Source organism: Callorhinchus milii, unplaced genomic scaffold (genome assembly GCF_018977255.1).
Source record: "Callorhinchus milii isolate IMCB2004 unplaced genomic scaffold, IMCB_Cmil_1.0 Scaffold1, whole genome shotgun sequence".
NCBI classification, from domain to species: Eukaryota; Metazoa; Chordata; class Chondrichthyes; order Chimaeriformes; family Callorhinchidae; genus Callorhinchus; species Callorhinchus milii.
In genome coordinates, this window is record NW_024704742.1 from 71040373 (window position 1) to 71065619 (window position 25247).

The 25247-nt window shown below is 45.7% G+C and overlaps 1 protein-coding gene across 1 annotated transcript; it reads left to right on the forward strand.

Moving 5' to 3' along the window:
* Nucleotides 1–404: 404 nt before the first annotated feature.
* On the forward strand, nucleotides 405–24907 carry pcgf1 (polycomb group ring finger 1). Its single transcript, XM_007906666.2, has 9 exons — nucleotides 405–488; nucleotides 5011–5116; nucleotides 8573–8725; nucleotides 9135–9206; nucleotides 10921–11026; nucleotides 15959–15998; nucleotides 19128–19217; nucleotides 20789–20869; nucleotides 24020–24907. Exons 1-9 carry the CDS (start codon nucleotides 420–422, stop codon nucleotides 24068–24070), a joined length of 768 nt encoding a protein of 255 aa, XP_007904857.1. The 5' UTR covers nucleotides 405–419; the 3' UTR covers nucleotides 24071–24907.
* The last annotated feature ends 340 nt before the right edge of the window (nucleotides 24908–25247 follow it).

The following is a 25247-nucleotide window of genomic DNA, read 5'->3' on the forward strand; positions in this document are numbered from 1 at the left end:
TTTATAGACTTTTTCGGAGCGGCTTTGGATGCCAGATACTTTGCCATCCATCTCAGTTGCTACACTCGCAGTCTCTTTTGCTTTCCCCGTGACCTCTTTTGCCATTTCTTTTCCAAGTCCTTGAAGGCAAACAGCCTTTGAATGGGAAAAAGTTTTGCGGGGGTTTACATTTTTTTTTCGAATTAGACTCCTGCCCAAAGCAATTTGAAAAATGATATCATTTTTAATATACAATGTGTTAGTCGATTGGTGATAATAATTATTTTGTTAAACAATCCAATAACTGTCGCCCACAACTCCACCCAAACCCACCCAATCTGACCACTTGGCTCAGTGCCCAGACTGGGGCACCTTCCCCCAGCCCTCCCGGCCACGGCGGCGACGTGATGACGCAGCGCGCACGAATTGACGCCGACAAGATGGCGAACGCTATGCGGCTCCGCAATCAGCTGCAGTCGGTGTACAAACTGGACCCGCTGCGCAACGAGGTGAGCACGAGTCACCGGGAAGGAGGGACGCGGGCAATGGGGAGGGGGGTGAAGAGGATGTGGTGGCGAGGGGGCTGGAGCCGCGGCCGGTTGGGGAAACTCGCGGTGTCGATGTGACTGACTTACGCCGCTGGTTGGCGACCGGCCATCTTCTCTCTTACCTGTACGGCACTGGGAGTGCGCACTTGCACGCTTCGCGGATACGCATGCGCGGACTTGAGTGGCTGTATGGCACTGAGCATGCGTAGAAGTGTGCCCACGACAATCGGCATAAGCCGTGGTTGGGGCGCCTGATTGGTACTGGGCATGCGCAGAGAGGACTGCACGGCATTTAACTTGTGAGGCGGCAGACAAACCTGTCCATCTGTCTGTCAGGAGGTGTCAGTGATAATAATACTTAGCATTTAGTATAGCATCTTATCAGGTTTTTGAGATGGCATAAAGCGTTTCACATGATGTACAAATGAGCAAAGAGCCTGAGGAGGGAACTGAGTGAGGTGGAACAGAGTGAGAATTCTGTTAAGGAATTTGGTGAGAGTGGGAATTAGGTGCAGAGGGGGAAAGAGGTGCATAATTATAAAGTATATAAGGTATGTTATAATAACATAAAACATGTCTGGGAATATGGCGGGGCAGCTGAAACAGGTTGCATGCACGATGTGTGCTATGTGGAAACTCCAGGATGCTTTGTGTGCCCTGGACAGACATATGCAGGAAGTGCCTCCGGCTGCTCGAGCTTGATTGAATGTGTCAGGAGGTGGTCACCCCACAGCCACAGAAGGCATGGTAGGAAGAGGGGACGGGCAGTGCAGAAATCCCCTGAGAGTGTGGCACTCACAAACCGGTTCTCTGCACTGAATACCAGTCGGGGTGATGACACCTCTTGGGAGGGGAGTCAGAAGCAAATGGATGCACAGGGGGACACAGGAAAGAGTGTCAGTGCAAATTGTCATTGGGGACACAATGGTGAAAGGAGTAGACAGGCAGTTCACAACCAAAATGTGACTCTCGCATGATATGTTGCCTCCCTGGTGCCAGGGTTGAAGACATCACAGAATGGGTGCAAAACACTCTACAGGGGGAAGGGGAACATCGAGAAGTTGTGGTCCATGTTGGGATCCATGATGTAGGGAAAAAAAGGGCTGATTTCCTAAAGGGAGAGTGTCAGAAGTTAGGGAAAAGGCTGAAGAGTAGGACCTCAAAGGTGGTGATCTCTGTATTACCCCCAGTGCCTTGTACAAGTGAGTATCAAAACAGCAGGATGAAACACATGAATGCATGGCTGGAGAATTGGTACGTAAAGTAGGGCTTCAGGTTCCTGGGTCATTGGGACCAGTTCTGGGCAGATGGGACCTGTACCTGATGCACCTGAATAGGGCTGAGACCAATGTCATCACAGGGAGGTTAACCAGTTCTGTGGGGAAGGGTTTAAACTAATTTTGAAGGGGGGAAGGGAATCAGGATGCAGCATTAGAGAGGACAAACAAGTTCCATAGAGGGCTGGGAGAGACGAATAGCAATGTAATAAGGAGTAATCCAGAAAAAGGAGGGATTAGACAGGGGAGAAATGCAGAACAGACTAAGTCGGTCTTGGAGTGCATGTGCATAAATGCACGGAGTGTGATAAATAGATTGGTGAGCTGCAAACTCAAGTTGCCACGTGGGGTTATGATGCAGTTGCAATAACAGAGACCTGGCTCAAACAAGGGCAGGAATGGGAACTGAATATTTCTGGCTACAGTGTATTCAGGAGGGATAGGGAAGGAAAAAAAAAGGAGGGGGGTTGGCAATATTGATTAAAGACACAATTACGGCCCTGGAAAGGCACGAAACAGAATCTGTTTGGTTAGAGCTAAGGAGCAGAAAAGAAGCTGTTACTCAGTTAGGTGTATACTATAGCCCACAAAATAGTGGGGAGGAGATAGACAAGCAGATCTGCAAGCAGATTTCAGAAAGATGCAAAATCAATAGGGTAGCGATAATGGGGGACAATTATCCTAACAGACTGGCAAAATAACAATGTGAGGGGGAAGGATTCCTGAAATTTGTGCAGGATAACTTTCTGGACCAGTATGTTTCCAGCCCAACGAGGAAGGAGGCAGTGCTGGATCTAATTCTGGGGAGTGAAATGGGGTAAGTGGAGCAGGTTTCATTAGGAGAGCATCTGGACAACAGTGATCACATCATCATTAGGTTTAGAGTACTTATGGAAAGGGACAAGGAACTATCAAAGGTGAAGATATTTAACTGGAGGAGGGCTAATTTCAGTGAGGGACCAAGCCAAGGTGGACTGGAAAGAAAACTTGGTAGGTAAAACAACTAACGAGCGATGGCAAGCCTTCAAGGAGGAGCTAGTTCGGAGACACAACAAATGCATTCCCACAAAGGGGAAAGGTAGGGCATCCAAAAATCCCTGGATAAATAAGGAATTGGGATTAAAATAAATCAGAAAAAGGAGGCTTATGATAAATGTCAGGTCCAAAATACAGAAGATAATCAAATAGAATATAGAAAGTTCAGAGGAGAACTGAAAAAGGAAATAAGAGGGGCAAAGATATTGTATGAGAAAAGATTAGCAGGTAACATAAAAGGGAACCCTAAGGTATTTTATAAGTGTATCAAGAATAAAAACTTAGTCAAAGGTAGGGGTGGGTCCAATTAGGGACCAAAGAGGAAACCTTCTCGTGGAGGCAGAGGGCATGGCTGACGTACTGAATGAGTCTTTGCATCTGTCTTCACAAAAGAGGATGCAGCCAATGCTACAGTATTGGAGGAGAGGGTAGAGAAATTGTATAAAATGAGAATAAACGGAGAGGAGGTACTGTAATAATAATTCTTGCATTTGATATAGCGCTTTTCACATCTTCTCGATGTCTCAAAGTGCTTCACAGAATAGACTGTAAAGTGAATTGACTGTGTATTTGTGGACGAAACGCGGCAGCCAATTGCGCACAGCAATGTCCCACAAACAGTCATGGATTGAAAATGACCAATTTATTATTGTTTTGTTTTGGAGGGATTATTATAAGTCGTGTGGGTTAGGAAACTTGCCCAAGGTTTCACCCTGCCTGGAATTCAACCCAGGTGTCTCGCTTGCAAGGCGAGTGCTCTAACCACTGAGCTACAGGACTCCAATAGTAGAAGGATTGTCAGTATTTAAGGTAGATAAGTCACCCAGTCCGGACGGGATGCATCCTAGGTTACTGAGGGAAGGGTGGAAATAATGGAAGCTCTGACCACAATCGTTCAACCCTCCTTGGACACCGGGATGGTGCCAGAGGACTGGAGGGTTGCAAATGTTACTCCCCTGTACAAAAAGAGGTAGAAGAATAAACCCAGGAACTACAGGTCAGTCAGCCTAACATCAGTAGGGGGGAAACTTCTAATAATAATAATAATAACTTCTAGACTATAAACCGGGACAAAATACATTTTCACTTAGAAAAACATGAGTTAATAAAGGACAGCCAACATGGATTTGTTAAAGGCAAATCGTGTCTTAACAAACCTGATAAGAGTTTTTTGATGAAGTAACGGAGAGGGTGGATGAAGGTAGTGCAGTTGATGTCATTTATATGGATTTTCAAAAGACATTTGATAAAGTGCCACATAAGAGACTTAAACAAAATAGAAGCCCAGGGTATTAAAGGGACAGTGGCAGCGGATACAGAACTGGCTGTGAGACAGAAAGCAGAGTGGTGGTGAATGGTTGTTTTTCACTGCAGGAAGTGTGCAGTGGTGTCCCCCCAGGGGTCAGTATTGGGAATACTGCTGTTTTTAATCTATGTAAATGACCTGGACTTGGGTGTAGGGAGTACAATTTCCAAGTTTGCCGATGATACTAAGCTAGGAGAAGTAGCAAACAGTGAGGAGGATAGTAGCAGACTGCAGGAGGACATAGACAGACTGGTAAAATGGGCAGAGACGTGGCAGATGAAGTTTAATGTGGAGAAATGCGAAGTGATGCATTTTGAGAGGAAGAATGAGGAGAGGCAATATAAGCTGATGGTACAATCTTAAAGGGGGTGAAGGAACGGAGAGACCTGGGGGTTCATATCAGTAAATCTTTGAAGGTGGCAGGACAGGGAGATAAAGCTGTTAAAAAAGCATACGGGACACTAAGCTTTATAAATAGGGGCAGAGAATACAAAAGTCAGGAAGTTATGATGAACCTTTATATAAAACACTGGTTAGGCCTCAGCGAGAGACTGTGTTCAGTTCTGAGCACTACACTTTAGGAAGGATGTCAGGGCATTGGAGAGGGTGCAAAGGAGATTTTCCAGGATGGTACCAGGAATGAGGGACTTCAGTTATCAGGAGAGGTGAGAGAAGCTGGGATTATTATTTGTTATTTTTGCGTAATGACCTTAGGTTTAGGCCCTGTAGGTATTCAACTCGCTGACCAATGGTGATAGTTTACCTTATCGAGCCCTGCTGTTTATTTCTCCCTCCCTCACCAATAATGCAGCAATCTCCCAATGTTCAGTCATATGACTCACTGGTGTGTGCTTTACCGTTGCAGGAAGAAGTGAAAGTGAAGATCAAAGATCTGAACGAACATATCGTCTGCTACCTGTGTGCTGGCTACTTCATTGACGCCACCACCATCACTGAGTGTTTACACACATGTAGGTTCCAGCAGCTTTTTAACCTTTGTAAAAGAGATGACTGAGGAATAGACCATTCGACCAACAAAGCTCTTTCCCACTAGTTCATTAATTGGAACCAGCCTTTTGGTAACTCAGCCTTGCAATGCATCCTCTGCCCTACCACCATCTTTCCGATTCTATGCCCTTGATCTCAGGAACTCACTCCCTCGACCCGTCCATTTCAGCCCCACCCGCCCCGTCTTTAAGTCCACCTTAAAAACTACCCCTTTGATTCTGCCGATGGTCACTTCCCCCCCCTCTCCCTCTCTCCTCCTGCCTACTTGGCCTCTGTCTTTGCCGCTGTCAATTGCTCGGACAGTATTCTACGTAAAGGGTGCTGCATAAAAGTTATTGTTAACACTCATTTGTAGATTCAACTGCATCAAATATACCCCCAAGATTGATGGTTCATTTCAAATATTTACTTCTTGTGTAAAGGTTTTTCCTGACATTCTGATCCTCTCCTCCGATCTAACAATAACAATTTAGACTTGAGAGGCCAGTCAACTCTTGCCATTTCTGCGTCCATAACTAAATAATAATTCTTACATTAGATTCAGTGGTCTTTCGTGTTAGGAAGATGTCTTAAAGCGCTTCCAGGATTTGCTGAAAAGTGTAGTGGCTGTGTATTTTGTAGGTAAACACTACAGCCAATTTGTGCAAAGCAAATGTCCCACAGACAGCCAGGAATTGATCCAACCTTCCTGCTCTTTCCCCAAACCCCTGTGGTACTGCTGCTGTTATCTTTTGAAGGATCCTGTTCACCCAATCTCATTGGCCATTTGCATGTTTGTATTGTGTCCCCTTTGACATTGTCCCTTTATTTTACTCTTTCCACCCTTCACCTCCCTCCTCCATTGCATGGCTGTCAGGGCAATGCAGATAGCTTTCCTCCATACTCTCACAACGTTCTGCTGAGAGGTGAGACAAGGCGGCTTGTGTGAGCCATTCTCCCTCCCTTCCTCTTCTTCCTTTTGAAGTGCATCTGGCTTTTACCTTGAAGGTAAATGGAGTCAAACAGTCATTCATCTTGTAATTTAAACCAAAGTGTTGCATAGAAACACAGAAAGTTTTTGTGGTGTAAGAGTCAGCCGTTCAGCACATTGTGTCTGCACCAGAGTCGAGCTCTGCAGGCGCTTGGCTTCCCACTGATTCTGGCAAGTGTGCTTCTTTGGCTGTAGTTTCAGCAGACCCACCCCTGGCTGTGTGAACCACGATACTTTCCTTCTATCACTGAGGACTGGAGTGCACACCCGCTGTTTCTGTCACTCCCAGTTATCAAAATGCACTTTGATTTTTACATGCGTTCAGAAGAATTCACAATGCATGTCCCCAGTGTACCCTAGATGGTTTACAAACTACATTCACACTAAATCAATTACTGCCATCTCCATACGCGAACCTTGAAAGCCTCCTGCAGTAAATGCCGCTGATGTAGTTATGGCTCAGAACTAAGCAAATACATTGTGAAATCTTGATGCAATTTGGCACTTTACCCTCTTCTGTATTTTGTGTTGGAAATGGATGATGCTGGCAGAGCTGCAAGGGTGATGTATAATCATTGGGCTCTGGCCTGCAAACTATACAAATAAGGCGTTGAGGCATCTCAAAGCTCTTGCTTCACAGGATTTTACTGTGAAGTGTAGTTACTGTGCATTTTGGAGTGAATGCAGCAGCCGCTTTTGCGCACCAAAATATGTCCCATCTGTCTGTTTGGGTGGACATAAAAAATGCCATGACAATGGTGGAAAAGAAAAGGGCGTTCTCCCATTGTCCTGGCCAGCAATCCCCCTGGATAATGATAATAATCCTTGCATTTAATATAGCACCTTATCACGTTGTTGAGATGTGTCAAAGGGCATCACTGGATATATTGTAAAGTGGATTGACTGTTTATTTTCTGGGCAAAAGCGACAAGACAATTGCGCACAGCAGTGTCCCACAAACAGTTGTGGATTGAGTGACTTAAATTTTTTTTTGAGTAATTATTATCCTTGGAAAGCGATTTGCCAATTGGCTAACAACCGGGTTCCTACTTACTGCAAGGTAAATAGTGGAGCATGGAGTAAAGAAAACTGCCGAAGGATTTGTCCCGCCTGGGAATCGAACCTGGGTCCTTTCGCTTGTGGGGATAAATTAATCAGGCTGTTTATGGATCTTGCTGTATGAAAATGAGCTGTCGTGTTTGCCTGCAAGCAAACTGTCACTACACGTGAAGCTCTGCGAGATTTTTGTTCAGTATTGTAGGCGCTACATCAAATACAATATTATTGACATTTATCATTGTCCCACTAACTGAAAGATAGCCAGATGACCTGGATCTGTGACTCTCCCATTGCTACTGAGACGTTTTATTTGATCTATTGTATTGAACTGTTGACGGAGGCGATACTGTAGTACTGTACGAAGTATGCACATATCTTGGCTATGGTAACACTCAGTTCCCAGTAACACCCACCAGATGGTATCATTTCCCCAGAAATGGTTAAGGGTTCAGTCAAAGTTTTCAAAATGACTTGGGATTTAAAATGTGGGAATGGCTGGATTAAGCTGAATTGGTGATAAAAACGCAAAGAAAACATCCGTTTTTCAGTCATTCTTAAAAGAAACTTACAGAAAAACGGCATCAAAACAGGGATTATTTATAATAATTAAAATAAAAATCCACGCATTGTTGAAGACAAAGTGCTTCACAGAATATATTGTAAAATGGATTGACTGTATTTTGTGGGCGAACCACAAGAACCATTTCATGCACAATTGTCCCACAAGCAGTCGTGGATTGTGTGACCAATTTAATTTAGGAATTTGTCAAGTTTTGCACGCTCTGAAATGCTAAGAAAGTAGAATAAATCTAGACCGGAGTAGAACGTCCTATTTTCCCTTTATGCCTCCCTCCGTCCCTGCCTTTAAAGCCTGCCTTGAGACCTTCAGTTTCAACTGTGCTGTTGGTCCCAGTCACTTTGACTCGCCCCCCTCCCTTGCCTCCTTCAAACCCAATCTCTAACCCTCCTCTTCGATTGCACCTTTGGTCACCCTCCTACCCCCCACCTTCCCTGCCCTCCCCCCGTCCTGATCCCAACCCCTGCTCAGGTCCAAATCTGACTGTCCAAGGGGCTTGGGACGTCCTCCCGACATAAAAGACACTGTACACATGTAATTTGTTGTTGTTGTCACCCTCTTCAGCATCCCGGTCAGCTGTTTAAAATGCTTTGAGGTGTCGTTCAGGCTCACTGTACAAATATATAAATTGCTGTTTTTGAAATAATTTTCTAAATGTCTGTTAAAAGGTAGTATTAATCTGCACCTTGCAGTAGTATTAATATGCAACTTACATTCAGTCTCTCCTCTCTCCCCCCCCCCCCCAATAAGGAGAATAAACAAATCACAGTGTTAAATTTCAGGAGAGTGAGTGAATCTCTCGTTCCATTGCAGTCTGTAAGAGCTGCATAGTGAAGTATCTGCAGACCAGCAAATACTGTCCGATGTGCAACATCAAAATCCACGAGACACAGCCCCTGCTCAACCTGAAGCTGGACAGGGTGATGCAGGATATCGTCTACAAGCTCGTCCCAGGCCTGCAGGAGAGTAAGTCCATCTGCCTAACCCATAGCAGCCTCATGTCACAGTCAAACGATATCAACCGCACGCGCTGCCCGCACATCACAGGCTCCTGTACTGCACCCTCTGGTTCTACCTTACAGTAGAGAACCCAATACTTGCACTGATCACACTAGCCTCAATCTTGACAACAATAATAATAATCTTTGCATCCTTCCAAACTCAGCAAAAACGGGATTAGTTGCATTGTTTCATTGTGTGTGGACGGTGGGAATGGAGAGGGGGGGGAAGGACTGACAGATTTAGGTGCTGCTTTGGTAACATTAAGTCACTGCGCTTCGAAGTAATTGATTGTGGAAAGCACGGTGAGGTGTTTACACTGTGTAATCTAAGGATTAATTTTTGATTTAACTGGGGATTGTGTTCCTTTTCACAGGTGAAGAGAAGCGGATTCGAGAGTTTTATCATTCTCGGGGGCTGGACAGAGTCGTCCAACCAGTAAATGAAGGTATGAAAGCTTCAGCTTTCCTCCTGTTATCGGAGTTGGTCAGTATTCAGCAAACCTGCAGCACAATACAGTGTAGGAACATAAAGCCATCTAGTCCACCTTCAACCATCCTGGTTATTTCATGATGCAGTAATAGAGATGTTGATAACAATTCTGTATGGATTCCTCTACAACAGAGCGAAAAACATTCAGCACCTTGCACTGGAGTGTCAGCCTGGATTGCAATTTACCAACCAGTGACTATCCTCCTTTCGGGTGAGGTATTACTGGGTGGCTGAACTAGCTCCAACGTGACTGGAATGTCGGAATTGAGTCCACCCTCTGTCATGGTCTCTGGTCAGGTTCCTGAGCCTGGTGGGTCTGCAGTATTCCAGGGCACAGCCCGGCTTATTGACAGGACTTGGCAGGGCAGCCCAGTCACTGGGACAGTCACTCAGCTTCTGATAACCCTGCAAACTAAGGCCCTAACGGTAAGGGTGGTCCTAGCTGGACAAACAGTGGAAAAGCTTGTCAGGGTGCAATATCAATGACAAGCTTTGCAGTTTTAGCTGGTTAGACTCTTTCAGAACCCCACTGCACACTGAGGTAGCCAAGTCTTGGCTCTCATCAATTTGCGCCTAATACTCCAGAATTGGGTGAGCAGGATATGTCCCTCAAGGGAGAGAGTGCACATTCCATTCCAGACATAGGGAAAATTTACATATGCAGAACTGTGTCTGGTTTGGATACTCCTAAGCACGGTGATGGGTTTCCGTGTGTGTCGGTCACCCGGTTGACCAAAGCAAAGCCTGAATACCAAGTCCTCAATGTGGACCCTCAAGAGTTTGGAGCCCCAAATTAGTCTTAGCCTCTGAAACTGTTTTGTCTTATAACTTCAAAAAGTACAGAATTATACAGAATTCTTAAATTTTACCCTTTAATTTGGAATCTGTTTCTCTGCTCCCTCCACCGCACCCAAATTGGCGAATGAACTGACCAATATATCCATACCCACTCCACCTCGCTGAGCCAGTCCGGAAACTTGGTGTCTTGTTTGACCCTCAACTGTCCTTTCTACCACACATCCATGTCATGATACACTCTGCCTTCCCCCACCTCCGCAATATCACCCAGCTCCACCACTGTCTTACACCACAGGCCGCCAAAACCCTCATCCACACACTTATTACGTCTAGACTCAACTATGCCAACTCCCTGCTTGTCGGCCTTCCCAATTCTTCCTTGCACAAGCTTCAGATCATCCAGAACTCTGCAGCTCATGTCCTCTCCCACACCAGGCTCCATGATCCTATCACCTCCATCCTCACCCAGCTCCACTGGCTCTCTATCCCCCAGAGGATAGAGTTCAAAATCCTCGCCTGCGAAGCCCTCCATGGCCGTACCCCTTCCTACCTCTGTGACTGCTAATGCCATATCAACCCGTCCACTCCTTCCATTCAGCGTGCTCCGGCCTGCTCCATGTCACCTGCCTGGCCTGCCCCATCATCTGCGGTCAGGCCTTCATCCTCTGGGATTCCATTCACAGACCCTTCCCCCACCCATCCTGATGCCAACTCACAGCTCAGGTCCAAATCCCTAACTGTCCTCCTGACGTGAAAGGCGTTATACAAATGTAATATGTTGTTATTGTATATGTAGTGTGTTAATGGTTCAATTATTATTCATAATTTCAATTCTTTTTTTATCCCACCCATTTTCCCTTCACTCCCCCCAGCTCTGACGCCGGATCTCGCCAGTTCACCCTACACTACTTTTGATCACTCCAAAGCTCACTACTACCGGTTTGACGAGCAGGTCTCTCTCTGTCTAGAAAGGCACGGGTGAGTCTCTTTCTTCGGTTAAAGCAAAACTTAAAGATGTTGGGGGAGGAATCTCCCACTGGCCAGCCAGACAGTAACCAGAGAGCATCAGATTCCAGATTATCAGAAAATATGAAGGGAGAGGTTAGTTTTTTTTTATATATGTAGAATACATTCAATAAAATGTATTTATATAGTGTGTTTCATGTCAGAACGACATCTTGAGGTGCTGGGCAGTCAAGTTTGTACCCGAGCTGGAGGTTGGATTGGGGGGAAGATGACCGAAGGCACACGTGCACATACACACACATAGCTATAGGAAGTCATAAGAGCCTCTCCACCTGTCTTGAAATCCTGCCTTAGAAATGTACCTCCTTTACCCCACCAATGGTCACCTCACCCTTCCTCTGCATCTGACCCCTTTGTGAAACGCTCCCAGATGAAAGGCTGTTGTTATTGGTTGTTTGATCGTTCACTTCACGGCTGGTTGCAGCGACATTGCTGTGCACAAATTGGCTGCAATGTTTTGCCTACGAATACAGTCACTGTGAAGTGCTTTGATACGTCCTCCTGAAGTGAAATGCTCTGTATCAAATGTAAGGATTGTTATACTCATTCTTCATTTCTCCTCATCCCATCATTGTTGATGGAGCTTCAATCGCTCTGCTCTCGGGAACTTTCTCTCAAATTCCCTACCTTCAAAAATCTTGCTGATCAGCATTCTCTTTGAGGTGTAGTTTGTGGAGTCCTGTAGCATCCTGGTTAGCACGCTCACCTTGCAAGTGAGAGGACCCAGGTTCGATTCCTGGGCAGAGCGAAACCTTAGGCAAGTTTCCTTTACAATATATTCTGTCTTGGGGACGTCTCAACGACACGATAAGGCCATATACCAAATATTATATTGTAGATGTACATCCTACATAAAAAGGCACTACATAAGTGTAAGGTATTGTGATGCAGTGTGCCGGTGGGGGGCTGGGTGAGAGAAGGCAGGAGATGTGACAGTTTGCTAGCACTGCAGTTGTGGTGTGTATACAGCACGGGCAAACAACTCTCTCCCACTGCCAAGCCTGTACATCTGAAAAAGGGTTTGGCTCAGCTGGGCGAATGTTAATTTCAAGTGTGACGGACAAGGTGAAGAGAGGTTCACAGCGCAATTTAGTCAGTGTGTATTTGATCGGAGCGAAGCTGTGACCCCTCTTACGCTGTTATTGAGAGAGCTGTGGCACGGTGTGACAATTACTTTTATTGTCCCCAGAGGTGGTGTGTGGAGGTGGGGGGGTAGTATAGTGGAAAGGAGAGGGAGGAGAGCCAAGAAGGTGGTTGGAATTGTACTGTGCAGAAGGTAGAGAGAAACATGTTCAATCAATACACCAGAGAGAGAAATGAAAATTCCTATTGACTGACTAGTCCAGCGTCCAGATTCATCACTCAATCTGCTGGATTTACAGCAGCTGCCAGGCATTTCAGGGGGAGGGAGGGATGGAGAGGTCGATACTAATTCTGAAGCAATTAGTTTTGGATCTGTCGCTCTGTTCACTCGCTCGGCCTCTTGTACAGAGCTGCCGTAAACTTCTGAAACCACTCACTTGCAGGGATTGCAGTGGGTTGATCGAGTTTTACCGGCGATGGGTTTTCCATTTGTATAGCACTCTCCGGGTGCAGAAGGTGTCTCAAATCACTCCGTACAGCTGACTGGGAGCTGGAGTCGGCTGTGTGGGGGGTGTGGGCGGGGAGAGAAAGAGATTGTAATGTGACTGCGAAACCGTGGTTGAAAAGATTTTGAAGGTGGGGATGGGGACAGGGGATGGTAGTGTTGGGAATCTGGGATGGAGGTCCTTAGTGCAAAGAACAAAATGGCTGAAAGCTCGCCCGATGATGGGGTGGGATATCGATAATCCTTAATAATCCTTGCATTTGATATAGCTCCTTATCATGTCTGCAAGACATCTCAAAGCACTTCATAGAATATACTGTAAATTGAATTGACTGTATTTTGTGGGAGAAACACAGCAGTCAAATTACGCACAGCAGCGTCCCACAAACAATCGTGGATTGAGTGACCACATTTGTTTTTAAAAGGGATTATTACCCCCAGAAAGCAATCCGTCAATCGACTAATAAATGGGTTCCTACTTACTGCTAGGTAAACAGAGGCGTAGAGAGTAAGAAAACTTGACTATGGTTTTGCACTAGCAGGAAATTGAACCAGGTCCTCTCGGGTGCTAGGCGTATGCTCTAACCAGTAAGCTACAGGACTTCAAGGGATAAGATGGGGAAGTGCAGCAAACTCATAATTTGCTGAGCGTCTGGAATGCTAGGGCATTTAGGGTCACAGTGGGTCTCCACTTCTTTCCAAGCCTTCTCTAAAGATTAGAAGTGAGATCAGACTATTTTTTCACATAGGTGAGGATGAAGAGCCCACTGACCCCACAATAATAATCCTTGCATTTGATATAGTGCCTTATCACGCCATTGAGATGTCTCAAAGCACTTCATAGAATATATTGTAAAGTGGATTGATTATATTTTGTGGGCGAAACGCAGCAGCGAATGGCACACAGCAGTGTCTCACAAACAGTCATGGTTTGAGTGACAATTTTTTTTTGAGTGATTATTATCCGCAGAAAGCGATCCACCAAACAACTAACACTGTAACTTGCCTAAGGTTTCGCCCTGCCTGGGAATCGAACTCTGGTCCTCTCGCTTGTGAGGCAAGTGCTCTATCCACAAGGCAGTAAAGGCAGAATGAATTAAAAAGAAGATAAGTGTTTGAGAAGTGAGTTTAAGGGATGTGAGAAAAAGCAGGGAAATAGGATTAAAAGATCTGCCACGATCTAATAAATTGGTGGAACAGGTTTACGGGCTGAATGGCTTCCTCCTGTTTCTTTGTTGACAAAGAAGCAGCCAAGTATGAGGGATTAGTAAGAGTAGGGGGTAAGGGAATACTCCGCACCAAATCTCATCAGCAATATCGGGTTAACACTTCCATAGGAAGTAATGGGAATTGATGTGAGCTGTGTTGTATGTATGGAATCCTATAACCTGGTTCTGCCTGGCATCCTGTTGGAGATTTGCTGCTGGTAAGAAGTGCTTCATGCAGGCGAAAGTTTTTTTTTTTGCAGCAGAAAAAAAAACAATTGGAGGGTCACCGCGGTCTGATCGCGAGGACGTGCTTGGAGTTTGTCTCAGAGAATTTGTGTTATAACCGCTTGTTTGCACGGAAGCATATTCAGAACGGGATCACTCAATCCACGTCTGTTTGTGGGACACTGCTGTGCGCAACTGGTTGCCATGTTTCGCCCACAAAATCTAGTCAATTCACTGTACAATATATTCTGTGAAGCGCTTTGAGACGTCTTGACAACATGAGAAGGCGCTGTATCAAATATAAGGATTATTTTTAGATTATCCATTTGACGCAACTTCCGTGATCTTCAAGTGGAGATCTGAAGTGGAAACTGTGTGTCAGCCGGCCTTAGTTGGTCGTACTCTTGCCTCTAAGTCAAAAGGTTGGACTTTCAATCTCCAGAGCTTAGAACTTGTATAATCTAGGCTGACACTCCAATACAATCCTTGGCGTTGCTTTGCATTGTTGGATGAGACGTTAAACTGGGGTCCAAGTGCTTGTTCAGGTGGGCTTCAAAGATCTCATTGCACTATTTGAATAAAGAAGGGAGTTTCTCTCTCCCAGGGTCCTGGATAACAATCCCCCGAATAAAATTGGTCACCCACTCCGTGGCTGTTTGTGGAACATTGCTGTGCGCAAGTTGGCTTCCATGTCCAGAGGCAGAGTTTGTGGTCACTACACTTTGCAGTGTATTCTGTGAAGCACTTTGAGACATCCTCCCAACGTGAAGGGTTCTCTGTCAAATGCAAGACGTACTGTTATACTTGCATTATTGGAGGTACTATCCTTCGGGGTGAGATATGCTCCCAAGATTCCTTTTAACCTGCAAACCAAAGCTTTAATGGGTCTGGTGGTCCTAGCTGGACAACTAGTGGGAAAGCTTGCCATACAGCACTCTCAATGGCAAGCTATGTGGTTTTAATAATAATAATAATCCTTGCATTTGATATAGCGCTTTTCACGTCGGGAGGACGTCCCAAAGCGCTTCACAGAATATACTGTAAAGTGAATTGACTGTATATTTGTGGGCGAACGCGGCAGCCAATTGCGCACAGCAATGTCCCACAAACAGTCGTAGATTGAAAATGACCAATTAATTATTGTTTTGGTTTTGGAGGGATTATTATCAGGTGTGTGGAGTAAGGAAACTTGCCCAAGGTTTCGCCCTGCCTGGAATTGAACTCAGGTCTCTCGCTTGCAAAGCGAGTGCTCTAACCACTGAGCTACAGGACTCCACGTTTTAGATGGTTAGACTCCAGCAGTGACCCCAACGTACACTCTGGGGTCCTCCAATTCTTGGCTCTGGGCAATCTGCACCTAATACTGTCCAGAATTGGATAAGCAGGGTGCGTCCCGCCAGGGTGAGAGTGCGCATTCCATTCCTAACACCAGGAAATTATATTAATAATCTTTGGATTTCATATAGCGCCTCAAAGCGCTTCACAGAATATATTGTAAAGTAGATTGATTGTGTATTTTGGGTGAAATGGGCCAGCCAATTTCACAACAGTCATGGATTGTGTGAATTTTTCTTGCTTTAATAATTTCCACGTGTAGGTGGTAAACGTGTGAAATTCTGGTTTACTCTAAATTACGGGGATGAGTTTCCATGTGTGTCAGACACTCAGCTGACCAATAAACCAGTTCGCCTCATGGCTGTTTGCGGCACGTTGCTGTGTGCAGAATACCTGCTGTGTTTGGCTAACAATAAACATTACCACCCTTGATAGCGATTGCTTGCACAACACCAGGCGTAATTTTAACGTCATAGGCACAATGTCAAACGCAAGAGTTATTGTTAATATTCTCCCTCTGCCTTGCAGTTCCTCGCTTGGGAAAGAGAAAGGGAAGCTACTCCTACAGGTGAGGATTTTTGCCCATTGATTGAGATACAGAGTTGCAAGAGTGTGTGGGGTGGGGGTGGAATTGGGGGAATTGAAAGGGGAAAGTAACAAGCTGTTTGTGTGCAGGACAGGGACACTGGCTGTGACCACACTGCAGGAATTCCAATGACAGCCCAAGACTGCAAGCCACCCACACGTCAACTCGGGGGTGGCCTCTCTTCCCCAGGGTCCAGGGTGTGCCAGCTCTTAAATTCCCAGTCCAAGATGGCCCTCCCAATGCAGTGCCTTAATCCCCTTTTTGTGACAATCTTAAACTTGTGCCTTTTGTGACCGACTGACTGACTGACTAAGCAGTGGGAATAACCCATCAATATTTCAGCTCCTCATGACGCTATGTATCAGATCTCCAAAACAGTTTTCTTCACAGAGGGTTGTCTGAACGTGGAACACACAGACCCCAGGGGTTGTAGAGGCCGAATTGATTGAGATGTTTAAAAGATGGAAGGATTCTTGAGAAATAATATATAATAATCCTTGCATTTGAAATGGCATATGTATATAATATATATTTCAAATATGGGGTAAGCGATCTTGGATGCTACCCTGCGTGAAGGGCGCTATATAAATGCAAGTTGTTGTTGTTGATAATGGGGGAGGGGTGGCAGAAAAATGGGATTAAAAGGTTTGCTGTGATCCTAATAAACGGGTGGAACAGGCTCTATGGGCTGAATGGCCTCTTCCTGTTCCACCTCCTTCCCCCTGTTAACCTTCTCAGCTCCACAGGGTGGTGGGGGAAGCAAATGTCAAGCCTTAGTCAAATCAAACATGATCTTTCATGTCAAAGTGCTTCACACAGCTTGATAGGGAGCCCAAAGTTAGCCTTAGATAGATCTTGTTGAGGCGGGCTTTAAAGGTGAGGAGGAAGAGGCAGAGAGCCTCCAAGATGGAAATCTAGATGGGGGAGGGGAGCAGAATGGCCGAAAGCTTGGTGAAGTGGATAGGATATGGGGCTGTGAAGCAGGCTAAGTGGAGGGAGTAAGTGCTTACTTTCTCCTGGCTCCACATCCCTCAGTTCAAATTTCTCGTCCATGCTTTCAAAGCCTTCCATGGTCTTGCTCCTCCCTACCTCTGTGACCTGCTAACCCCATAATGACCTCAGCTCAGTGGGTTCTGGCTTGCTCCATGTCCTCCGCCTGCCCTGCCTGCTCCATCATCAGTAATCAGACCTTCAGCCTCTCTGCCTCCACCCTCTGGAGCTCAATCCCGCGTTCCCTTCGCCTCGCTCGCTCCCTTGCATCCTTCAAGGCCTGTCTCAAGACCCTCCTCTTCGTTCGTGCCTTCAGTCACTCACCTACTCCCATCCTCCCTCGCCTCCACCCCTCCTGATCTCAACCCCCTGCTCGGGTCCAAATCCTTGACTGTCCAATGCCTTGGGGCATCCTCCCCATGTGAAAGCTGATATACAAATGTAATAATTTGTTGCTGTTACTGTGCTGAGTGGCTGTGCTGGTGCTCTTCTTTGCGTTAGTCACAGATCCCAGCTCATTGTTTGGTGGGGGTGGGGGTGAGGGGAGAGTGCGGGAGCTGTTAGTTGAATCATTGTAGTGACCAAATTCTCCAGTAAATTCTAAAACATATTTAACTCGAAATAGATACAAGCCGAGCGGTTAATGCAGGGCTCCGGGGTCAGGAATCATTTCACGTCCACGTACGCCAACAGATGGGTTTTATTGATTTATTTTCTTTCATTCCTATTCCCCTCTGTGATCTCAGATCATTGGGAGTAAATTCAATTATTTCCACGCCTGTCAAGCTTTCTCCCCTCACCAACCCCCACCCCCACCCAAGTGGGAGAGCGTGCAGTAAATAACACTGTGGGATTAGCCGGGAGTCATGCACTGTGTGGAATGCCGATGTCTCAATCACTGCAGAAACTCTGATGCCTTAACCCAAAACCTTCCTTCATGTGGGAGGATGACAGTCTCGCCACCCCCAAAAAAATTTTAAAGGGAGAAATGAATAAAAATCCTCTCCTTTGATAATATCAAATTGTCTCTCAGCACTTCACAAGCACTCGTTGTCAAATGCGGTGATTTTATTTTGTTAGGCACCGCAGCAGCTGTTTTTCACACAGCAACATCCCATAAATAGAGAGAAGTGAACAGAGAGATGTGAGTTACTCCCGGTGTAACGGCATGTTGTGAGTTACTCTGGCCAGAATCTGGTGGGTTGTCAGCCAGGACACTGGGAGGAACTCCCTTCTCTCTCCCATTGGTCATGATGGAAGTCTTTAACATCCACCTGACCAGATACCGACGGGGATAACCTCAATTTATCATGTTATCAGAAGGACATCTCAGACGATGCAGCGCTCTTTCACCTCTCTTTCCTCTCCACCCTCCCCCCCCCCCCCCCCCCACTGCACAACACTGGAGTGACAGCTTAGACTGTGAAGCTTAAGCCCCCGATGTGGGGGCTTCATGACCCGGAGGCTAGAGTTCTATTGACTGGGTGAAGTTGACACCATGAGCCATGGGAGATCACCACTACATGTTTAATTGTATCGACTTAAATTTGCTGTTTGTGCTTTTTGACAGGTTTCAAAGCCTGGCTTGCTTCTCAAGAGAGTGTGTGTGTGTGGGGTGGGTGGTGAGGGGCGAGAAGGGGGAAGGAGGCTGTGTGTGTATGTGTGTGAACGTGTGCGTGAACTAACTGGCTATAGGTGTTGTGTTGAGTCCAGCAGTGTAGTGGTTAGCGCATTCGGCTCGCAAGCGAGAATGCCAGGGTTTGATTCCCGGGCGGGGTGAAACCTTAGGCAAGTTTCCTTACTCCACACGCCTCTGTTCACCTAGCAGCAAGAAGAAACCTGGTTGTTAGTCGATTGGTGGATTGCTTTTCTGGGGGTAATAATCCCTTTTTTTTAAAAAAAGTGATCACTCAATCCTCAACTGTCCACGGGATACTGCTGTGTGCAGTTGGCTGCAGTATTTCGCCCACAAGATTGACAGTACTCTTTACAAGGTATCTCTGTGAAGCGCTTTGAGATGTCTCAACGATGTGATAAGGAGCTATATCAAATGTAAGGATTATTATTATTAGAGCTGATTTAACTTGGCTGAACGGTTTTTATATGATTCAATCCCCACAGCAGAAATACGTGCGGTGTTCAGTGCGAGCGGAGATCAGGCACCTGAGGAGGGTTTTGTGCCACAGAATAAATCTCGTGGATCAGCAGCAGGTAACGAGGCCTGTGTCCTCATGTTCATTTCCGAGGACCTGACCTTCAAGGTCACGTCGGGTTTAGCTGGGGGAGTGGGGGATTATTTCCACTGGTTGATGGGTCAGTCACCAGGGGCCAGTTACCCCAACACACACTCTGGGGTCCTCAAGCCTTGGCTCTTGTCAACCTGTGCCTAATACTCTCTGGAATTAGGTAAACAGGATGTGTCCCTCCAGGGAGAGAGAGCACATTCCATTCCAACAATTTACCTCTGGGCTTTCCACGTGTAGGTGGGTTACATGGAAATGTCAGTTTGGTTTAGAGACTCTTAAGCATCGTGATGGGTTTCCACATGTGTCAGACACCCGGCTGAGTAAAAAAAAAATCAGACACCAGGGAGCACAAATTCAAGACCATCATAAAATGAAATTAAAGGGGACGTTATAAAGCAATATCTTTATACAGCGGGTGCTGGGAATGTGGAATTCTCTGCCACAAACCTTGGTTTACAAAGACTACAGCGTGGAAACAGGCCACTCGGGCCAACCAGTCTGTGCGGTGTTTATACTCCACACAAGTCTTCACCCATTTCTTGCTCCCTCTCACATGCTCTACTCCCCACTCCCTCAAAGTCTAGCTTCCTCTTGAATGCATCTACACTCTCTGATTCAGCCATCACTTCAGGCAGCAAGTTCCACAATCTCACTACCCTCTGGGTGAAATAGGTTTCTCCTAAATTCTTTGAGATCCCATCATTGCTGTCTTATATTTGTTATTTGTGTCCCCTGGTGACAGACTCCCCAACCAGTGGAAACAACTGATTTGTGTTTACCCTTTTGTAATTTTAAACAGTTCTATTAGGTTCCCCCCTAAAACATCTCTTCTCCAGTGAAAAAAGGCTTAACCTATCCAGTCTATCCTGATAGCTGTAACCTGCCAGCCCTGGTGTCATCCTCCTAGCTGTACACTTTCCATCGCTGCTATATCCTTCTTATTGTGTGGAGACCAGAATTGGACACAACACTCTGAATAGATGGAGTCTGTCAGCTATTTTAAAAATAATTAGATTAGGGGTTGGGATGGGGAGCGGGTGAGTGGGATTAGATTGGGAGAAACATGGTTGTTGGACTGAATGACCCATTTCTGTGCCATAACATATATGAAGTGAGTTCTACAGGGTAGTGATTAGAGCACTCGTCTCACAAGCGAAAGGACTCAGGGTTGATTCCCGGGCAGGGCGAAACCTTAGGCAATTTCCTTACTCCACACGCCTCTGATTGCCAAGCAGTAAGCAGGAACCCAGTTCATAGTCGATTAGTGGATCGCTTTCCGGGGGTAATAATCCGTCCAAAAAAAATAATAATAATAATTTGGTCACTCAATCCATGACTTTATGGGACTGTGCTGTGTGCAATAATTGGCAGCTGCGTATCATCCACAAAATAAACAGTCAATCCTTTTTACAGTATATACTGTGAAGTGCTTTGCGACGTCTCAACAATGCGATAATGTGTTATATCAAATTCAAGTATGATTATTATGATTAACACAGCTCCTCTCTCTCTCTCTCTCTCTCTCTCTGTCACCAGCTACAGATAATGTTCGACAATGAGCTGTTGCCAGAACACATGACTATGAAGCAGCTGTGGTTGTCCCGCTGGTTCGACAAGGTGAGTGCTTCTGCCCGCGGCTTGGTCTCCAACCCCATCAGTGAGCACAGAGAGAGGGAGAGAATGGCGAGGGGGCAGATATGAGAATTGTCTGCAGGCCATATGAGCAATATTTTATCCTGATGGGTCAGTCTCATTGCTGGATGGAGCCTGAGCCCACGGTGACCATCTCCTGATTGGCTCAGGGCCCGGTGGCTCCTGTATTTGCTCATCAGACAGTGAAGCTGGAACTGGTTCATGGGACGGATGCTGCCCATGGGCCGCCAGTTGAACCACTCCGGCCTGTATAGGAGGTGAACTGACAACCTTCTGAATGAGAGTGCAAATGACTGAGCCAGACTGGCACCTAGCTCACAGTCTTAGGTGATTACTGTCCAGAGCACCACAGCTCTTGAGCACGTCCTGGGATCAAAAACCCAGCCATACTCCCACCCCTACACCCTCTAGCCTTCAACCTTCTTGATTCCAACCCCCATCTCAGGTGCAAACCATAGATGTCCAGCGTCTTGGGAGACCTGTAGCATATTGGTTAGAGCACTCGCCTATCAAGCGAGAGGACCCGGGTTGGATTCCTGGGCGGGGCGAAATGTTAGGGAAGTTATAATCCCTTTCTAAAAAAAAAAAAAAAAATTTGGTCACTCAATCCACGACAGTTTGGCTGCTGCGTTTTGCCCACAAAATATACACTGTACAATATATTCTGTGAAGTGCTTTGAGACGTCTCAAAGATGTGATAAGATGCCATGTTAAATGCAATTATTATTATGATGAGTTGCTGTTGAAACCTGGCTAGTTAGTAACACGTGAGCTGCCACTGGGGGTGGGGGGAGCAATTCAGCAGCTCTGCCTGACTGCAAGTGGGATGTCTAAGTGCCCGTCATTCTATTTTTCTTTTATAAAAAATAGACTTGTCACGCACTGAAAGCTCTTGGTGTTAAAGTGCATTTAGTGATTTTTTGTGGATTTTGGCTGGGTCCTAAACCAAACCTTGGAGCGTGAAGCTCAGTTATTGAATTATCTGGTTACAGGATGTGTTAGAGAGAGCTGTACATGCCGCTGATGGATAGTGGCAGAAAGGATTTCTTGTTTTCGCATCGCCGGTGTCTGCCTGGCGTTCCCACGGAGCGCGCTGTCAGCACCAAACCCCTACTGCCCGTCTGTCGGATGAATGAACTTTGCATTTTTATAGTGTACAGTCATGCCACAGCGTCCCTCAGTAATTACATCCAGTTACACTGACTGTGCAGCACGCAAACCAGTCTCACAAGATCCTCACACTCCTCTTCAAATCCCTTCAAGCCATGGCACCTCCCTACATCTCTGATCAGTATACTCCCCAGCCCACTACCGTTGCCTCCACTCAACAGGCTCAGATTTCCACCATAAGCAGCCGCATTTTCAGCCACTACGCCCCGAAACTCTGGAACTCTCTTCCTTAATCCCTATGTCTTGCCCCCATCTTCACATCACTCCTGAAGACCTTCCTTGTATGGTCAGCTTCCCCCACCCCATGGCTCAGGTACCGCCACTATCAAGTGCTCTGAGACGTTGCCCTGCATGAGGGGCGCTATATAAATGCAAGTTGATATTGTTGTTGTTGACCCATTCAGCACAACTGCATTTGGACTTTCAGCTCATAGTCCAGGCTGACGCTCCAGTGCAGTACTGTGGTAGGTGGGGGAGCACTACATTGTTGGAGGTGCCATCTTTCGGATGTAATGTTAAACCGAGCTCCCGTCTGTGCCCTGTTCAGGTGGATATTAAAGATCCCGCAGCTCTATTTGAAAAGGAAGTTTCTCTTCATCAATCCTCAGATAAAATGGGTCATGCAATTCATGGCTGATGTGGATCATTGCTGAGCGCAAATTGGCTGCTGCATTACTCACATAATAGTCACGATACAATAGATCCTATGAAGCGCTTTGAAACTTCTCACTGACATTATAACTTACATTCATGTTGTGCCCTTCATGTGCATGATGTGGTGTCTTGTAAGGTGCTATTTATCAAATGCAAAGATTATAAACAGATGGCAGTGTTTATACTCTATGCAAGCCTCTTAATCCTCTAGATTGCTTTCTCTATATTTCACTTTTCTATACTTTTTAAGTCTTTGTACACACCAAGCTGCCAAAAACAGCCATAGGGTGATTCAGTGATTTTATCCAGAGGATTGACAAACTGGACGCTAGGAGAGAGAAATTCCCTTCTCTTTCCCAATAGCGTTGCAGGATCCTTAATGAAATAATGATGGTTGCCCTTTGTAACCGAAGATGGCCCTTCACACAACGTGAACACCTGGGTAGCAAGCATTGTACTCTCGTGTCAATAAAGGAATATCTGAGAAAATCAGACCATTTGCTAACCACAATGACAGAAACAATTACCCCGGGAAAGCAATCTGCCAGTCAACTAATAACCGGGTCCCTACTTCCTGCTAGGTAAACAAAGACGTGTGGAGTGAGGAAACTTGCCTAAGGTTTCGTCCCGCCCAGGAGTTGAACCTTGATCCTCTCGCTTACGACTACACTAATCACTACACTGTGGGACTCCCTTTAACAGATCCTTCATGTCCACCTGAACAGGCAGACCGCAGCTCAGTTTTAACGTGTTATCCGAAGGATGACGCTTTGGGCAATGCAGCACTCCCTTTCCCCCTCCTTAAAATTAAGGCACAGGTAGATAGGCTGGACTGTGAGGACACGGCTGGTGTGTGGCTTAAACAACCTTCTGGTGCAGATTTGGAAGAGCTGCCAACTCATATACTGTATCCCAAAATATTTTTTTAAATAAATCTTATCTCATTTGTTTTTGAATGAATTACATTTTCTTCTTCCACCGTTTCCCTAGGCAGCCTGTTCCATACATTTACTACTCCTCACTGAAGTAGTGTAGTGTTTCCGCAGATTTGTTTTGAATTTACCCCCCTTCAATCGCAGACCGTGTCCTCTGGTTCTACTGTTCTGGAAACAGCTCACCATGATCTACATTATCTAGTCCCTTCAGAATCTTAAAAACACTATCATATTGCCCCTCATCTTTAACTCATACACTGTGTCCCAAAATATTGTATTTTCTAAAATAAATCTAATTTGAAGATGGGTTGATCCAACAAAAAGTTTTATTTAATATTTTTTCTTCTGCATGCAGCCTACACCGATGGTTCTTCAGTACAGTGTGAAGGAGAAGCGGGGAAGGTGATCAGCAGTGGAGCGGAGCTGAGTTCGATGAGTGGGATGTTGGCTTGTGGAGAGGAGCGAAAGACAATATTTTTTGTGGGGTTGGTTGTGAGAATGGACTGTCCTCTGCCTGCAGGGCCCAGTGTCTTGCTTCATTGACCAGCCTGCAACATGCTTACTGCAGCAGACAGAGCTGTGCTCGTAATTCTTCCCCCCTCCCCATCTTGTCCGACCTTCGATTTCTCCCCCCTCCCCCGCACAACCATAAACTGCCGGGTTGGGGTCTGTGCCCGGGGCAGGTGTACGCAGTGCTCTAGTCTTGTGCCCGTATAGTGTCTTCAACACATTACTATTTACTGTGCTTTTTTTAAAAAAAATCTATGTACACAACAACAATTGGTTAGAATCTGTATTTTAATTTTGGACAAAATCCCTACTTTCTGCACATTTTCCTTTTGCACTAAAGTTCGCCTGAATTCACAAGGCCCCGTCCCAGGCTGAACCTTTCCTGTGACTGACCTGCGTCCTCTCTGCTGGTGATGGTTCTAATATAGTGTACAGTATTCTGTAATTACTATAACTACTATAACAGCGCTCGTGAAAATCAACCCCCAACTTTTTTATTATTTCTTTTTTGCGGTTTTGTGACTGTTGCTTCGCGACCTTATGTGTTTTTTTTAAATAATTTGTTAATTTTATAATTAGGAAAACAATCTGATTTGGGGATTTTATTTTGTTGCTTTGTATATGATGTGAACAGTCATTGAATAAATTGGGTGGTGGGTGGGGGGGGGTGTTCATAAGTGTTGTGCTCATCGTGGAGCTGGTGAAAATGAAATATATATAATATATATATATATAGGTGGGTTTCTTTCTCCCCCTCTTTCTGAGTGTCTGTGTCTTTCTCGTGTGCTCTCCCAATGCTGATGTGGAGTCCTTTAGCATAACAGTTAGAACACTCGCCTCGCAAGCGAGAGGACCCAGGTTCGATTCCTGGGTGGGGTGAAACCTTAGGCAAGTTTCCTTACTCAACACTCCTAGTAGTGAGTAGGAACCCAGTTGTTAGTCAATTGGCAGGTCGCTTTCCGTGGGTAATTATCCATTAAAAATAATAATAATTTGGTCACAATAATTTGGGGGGAAATTCCCACAGTTTGTGGGACACTGTTTGTGGGACACTGCGGTGCGCAATTGGCTGT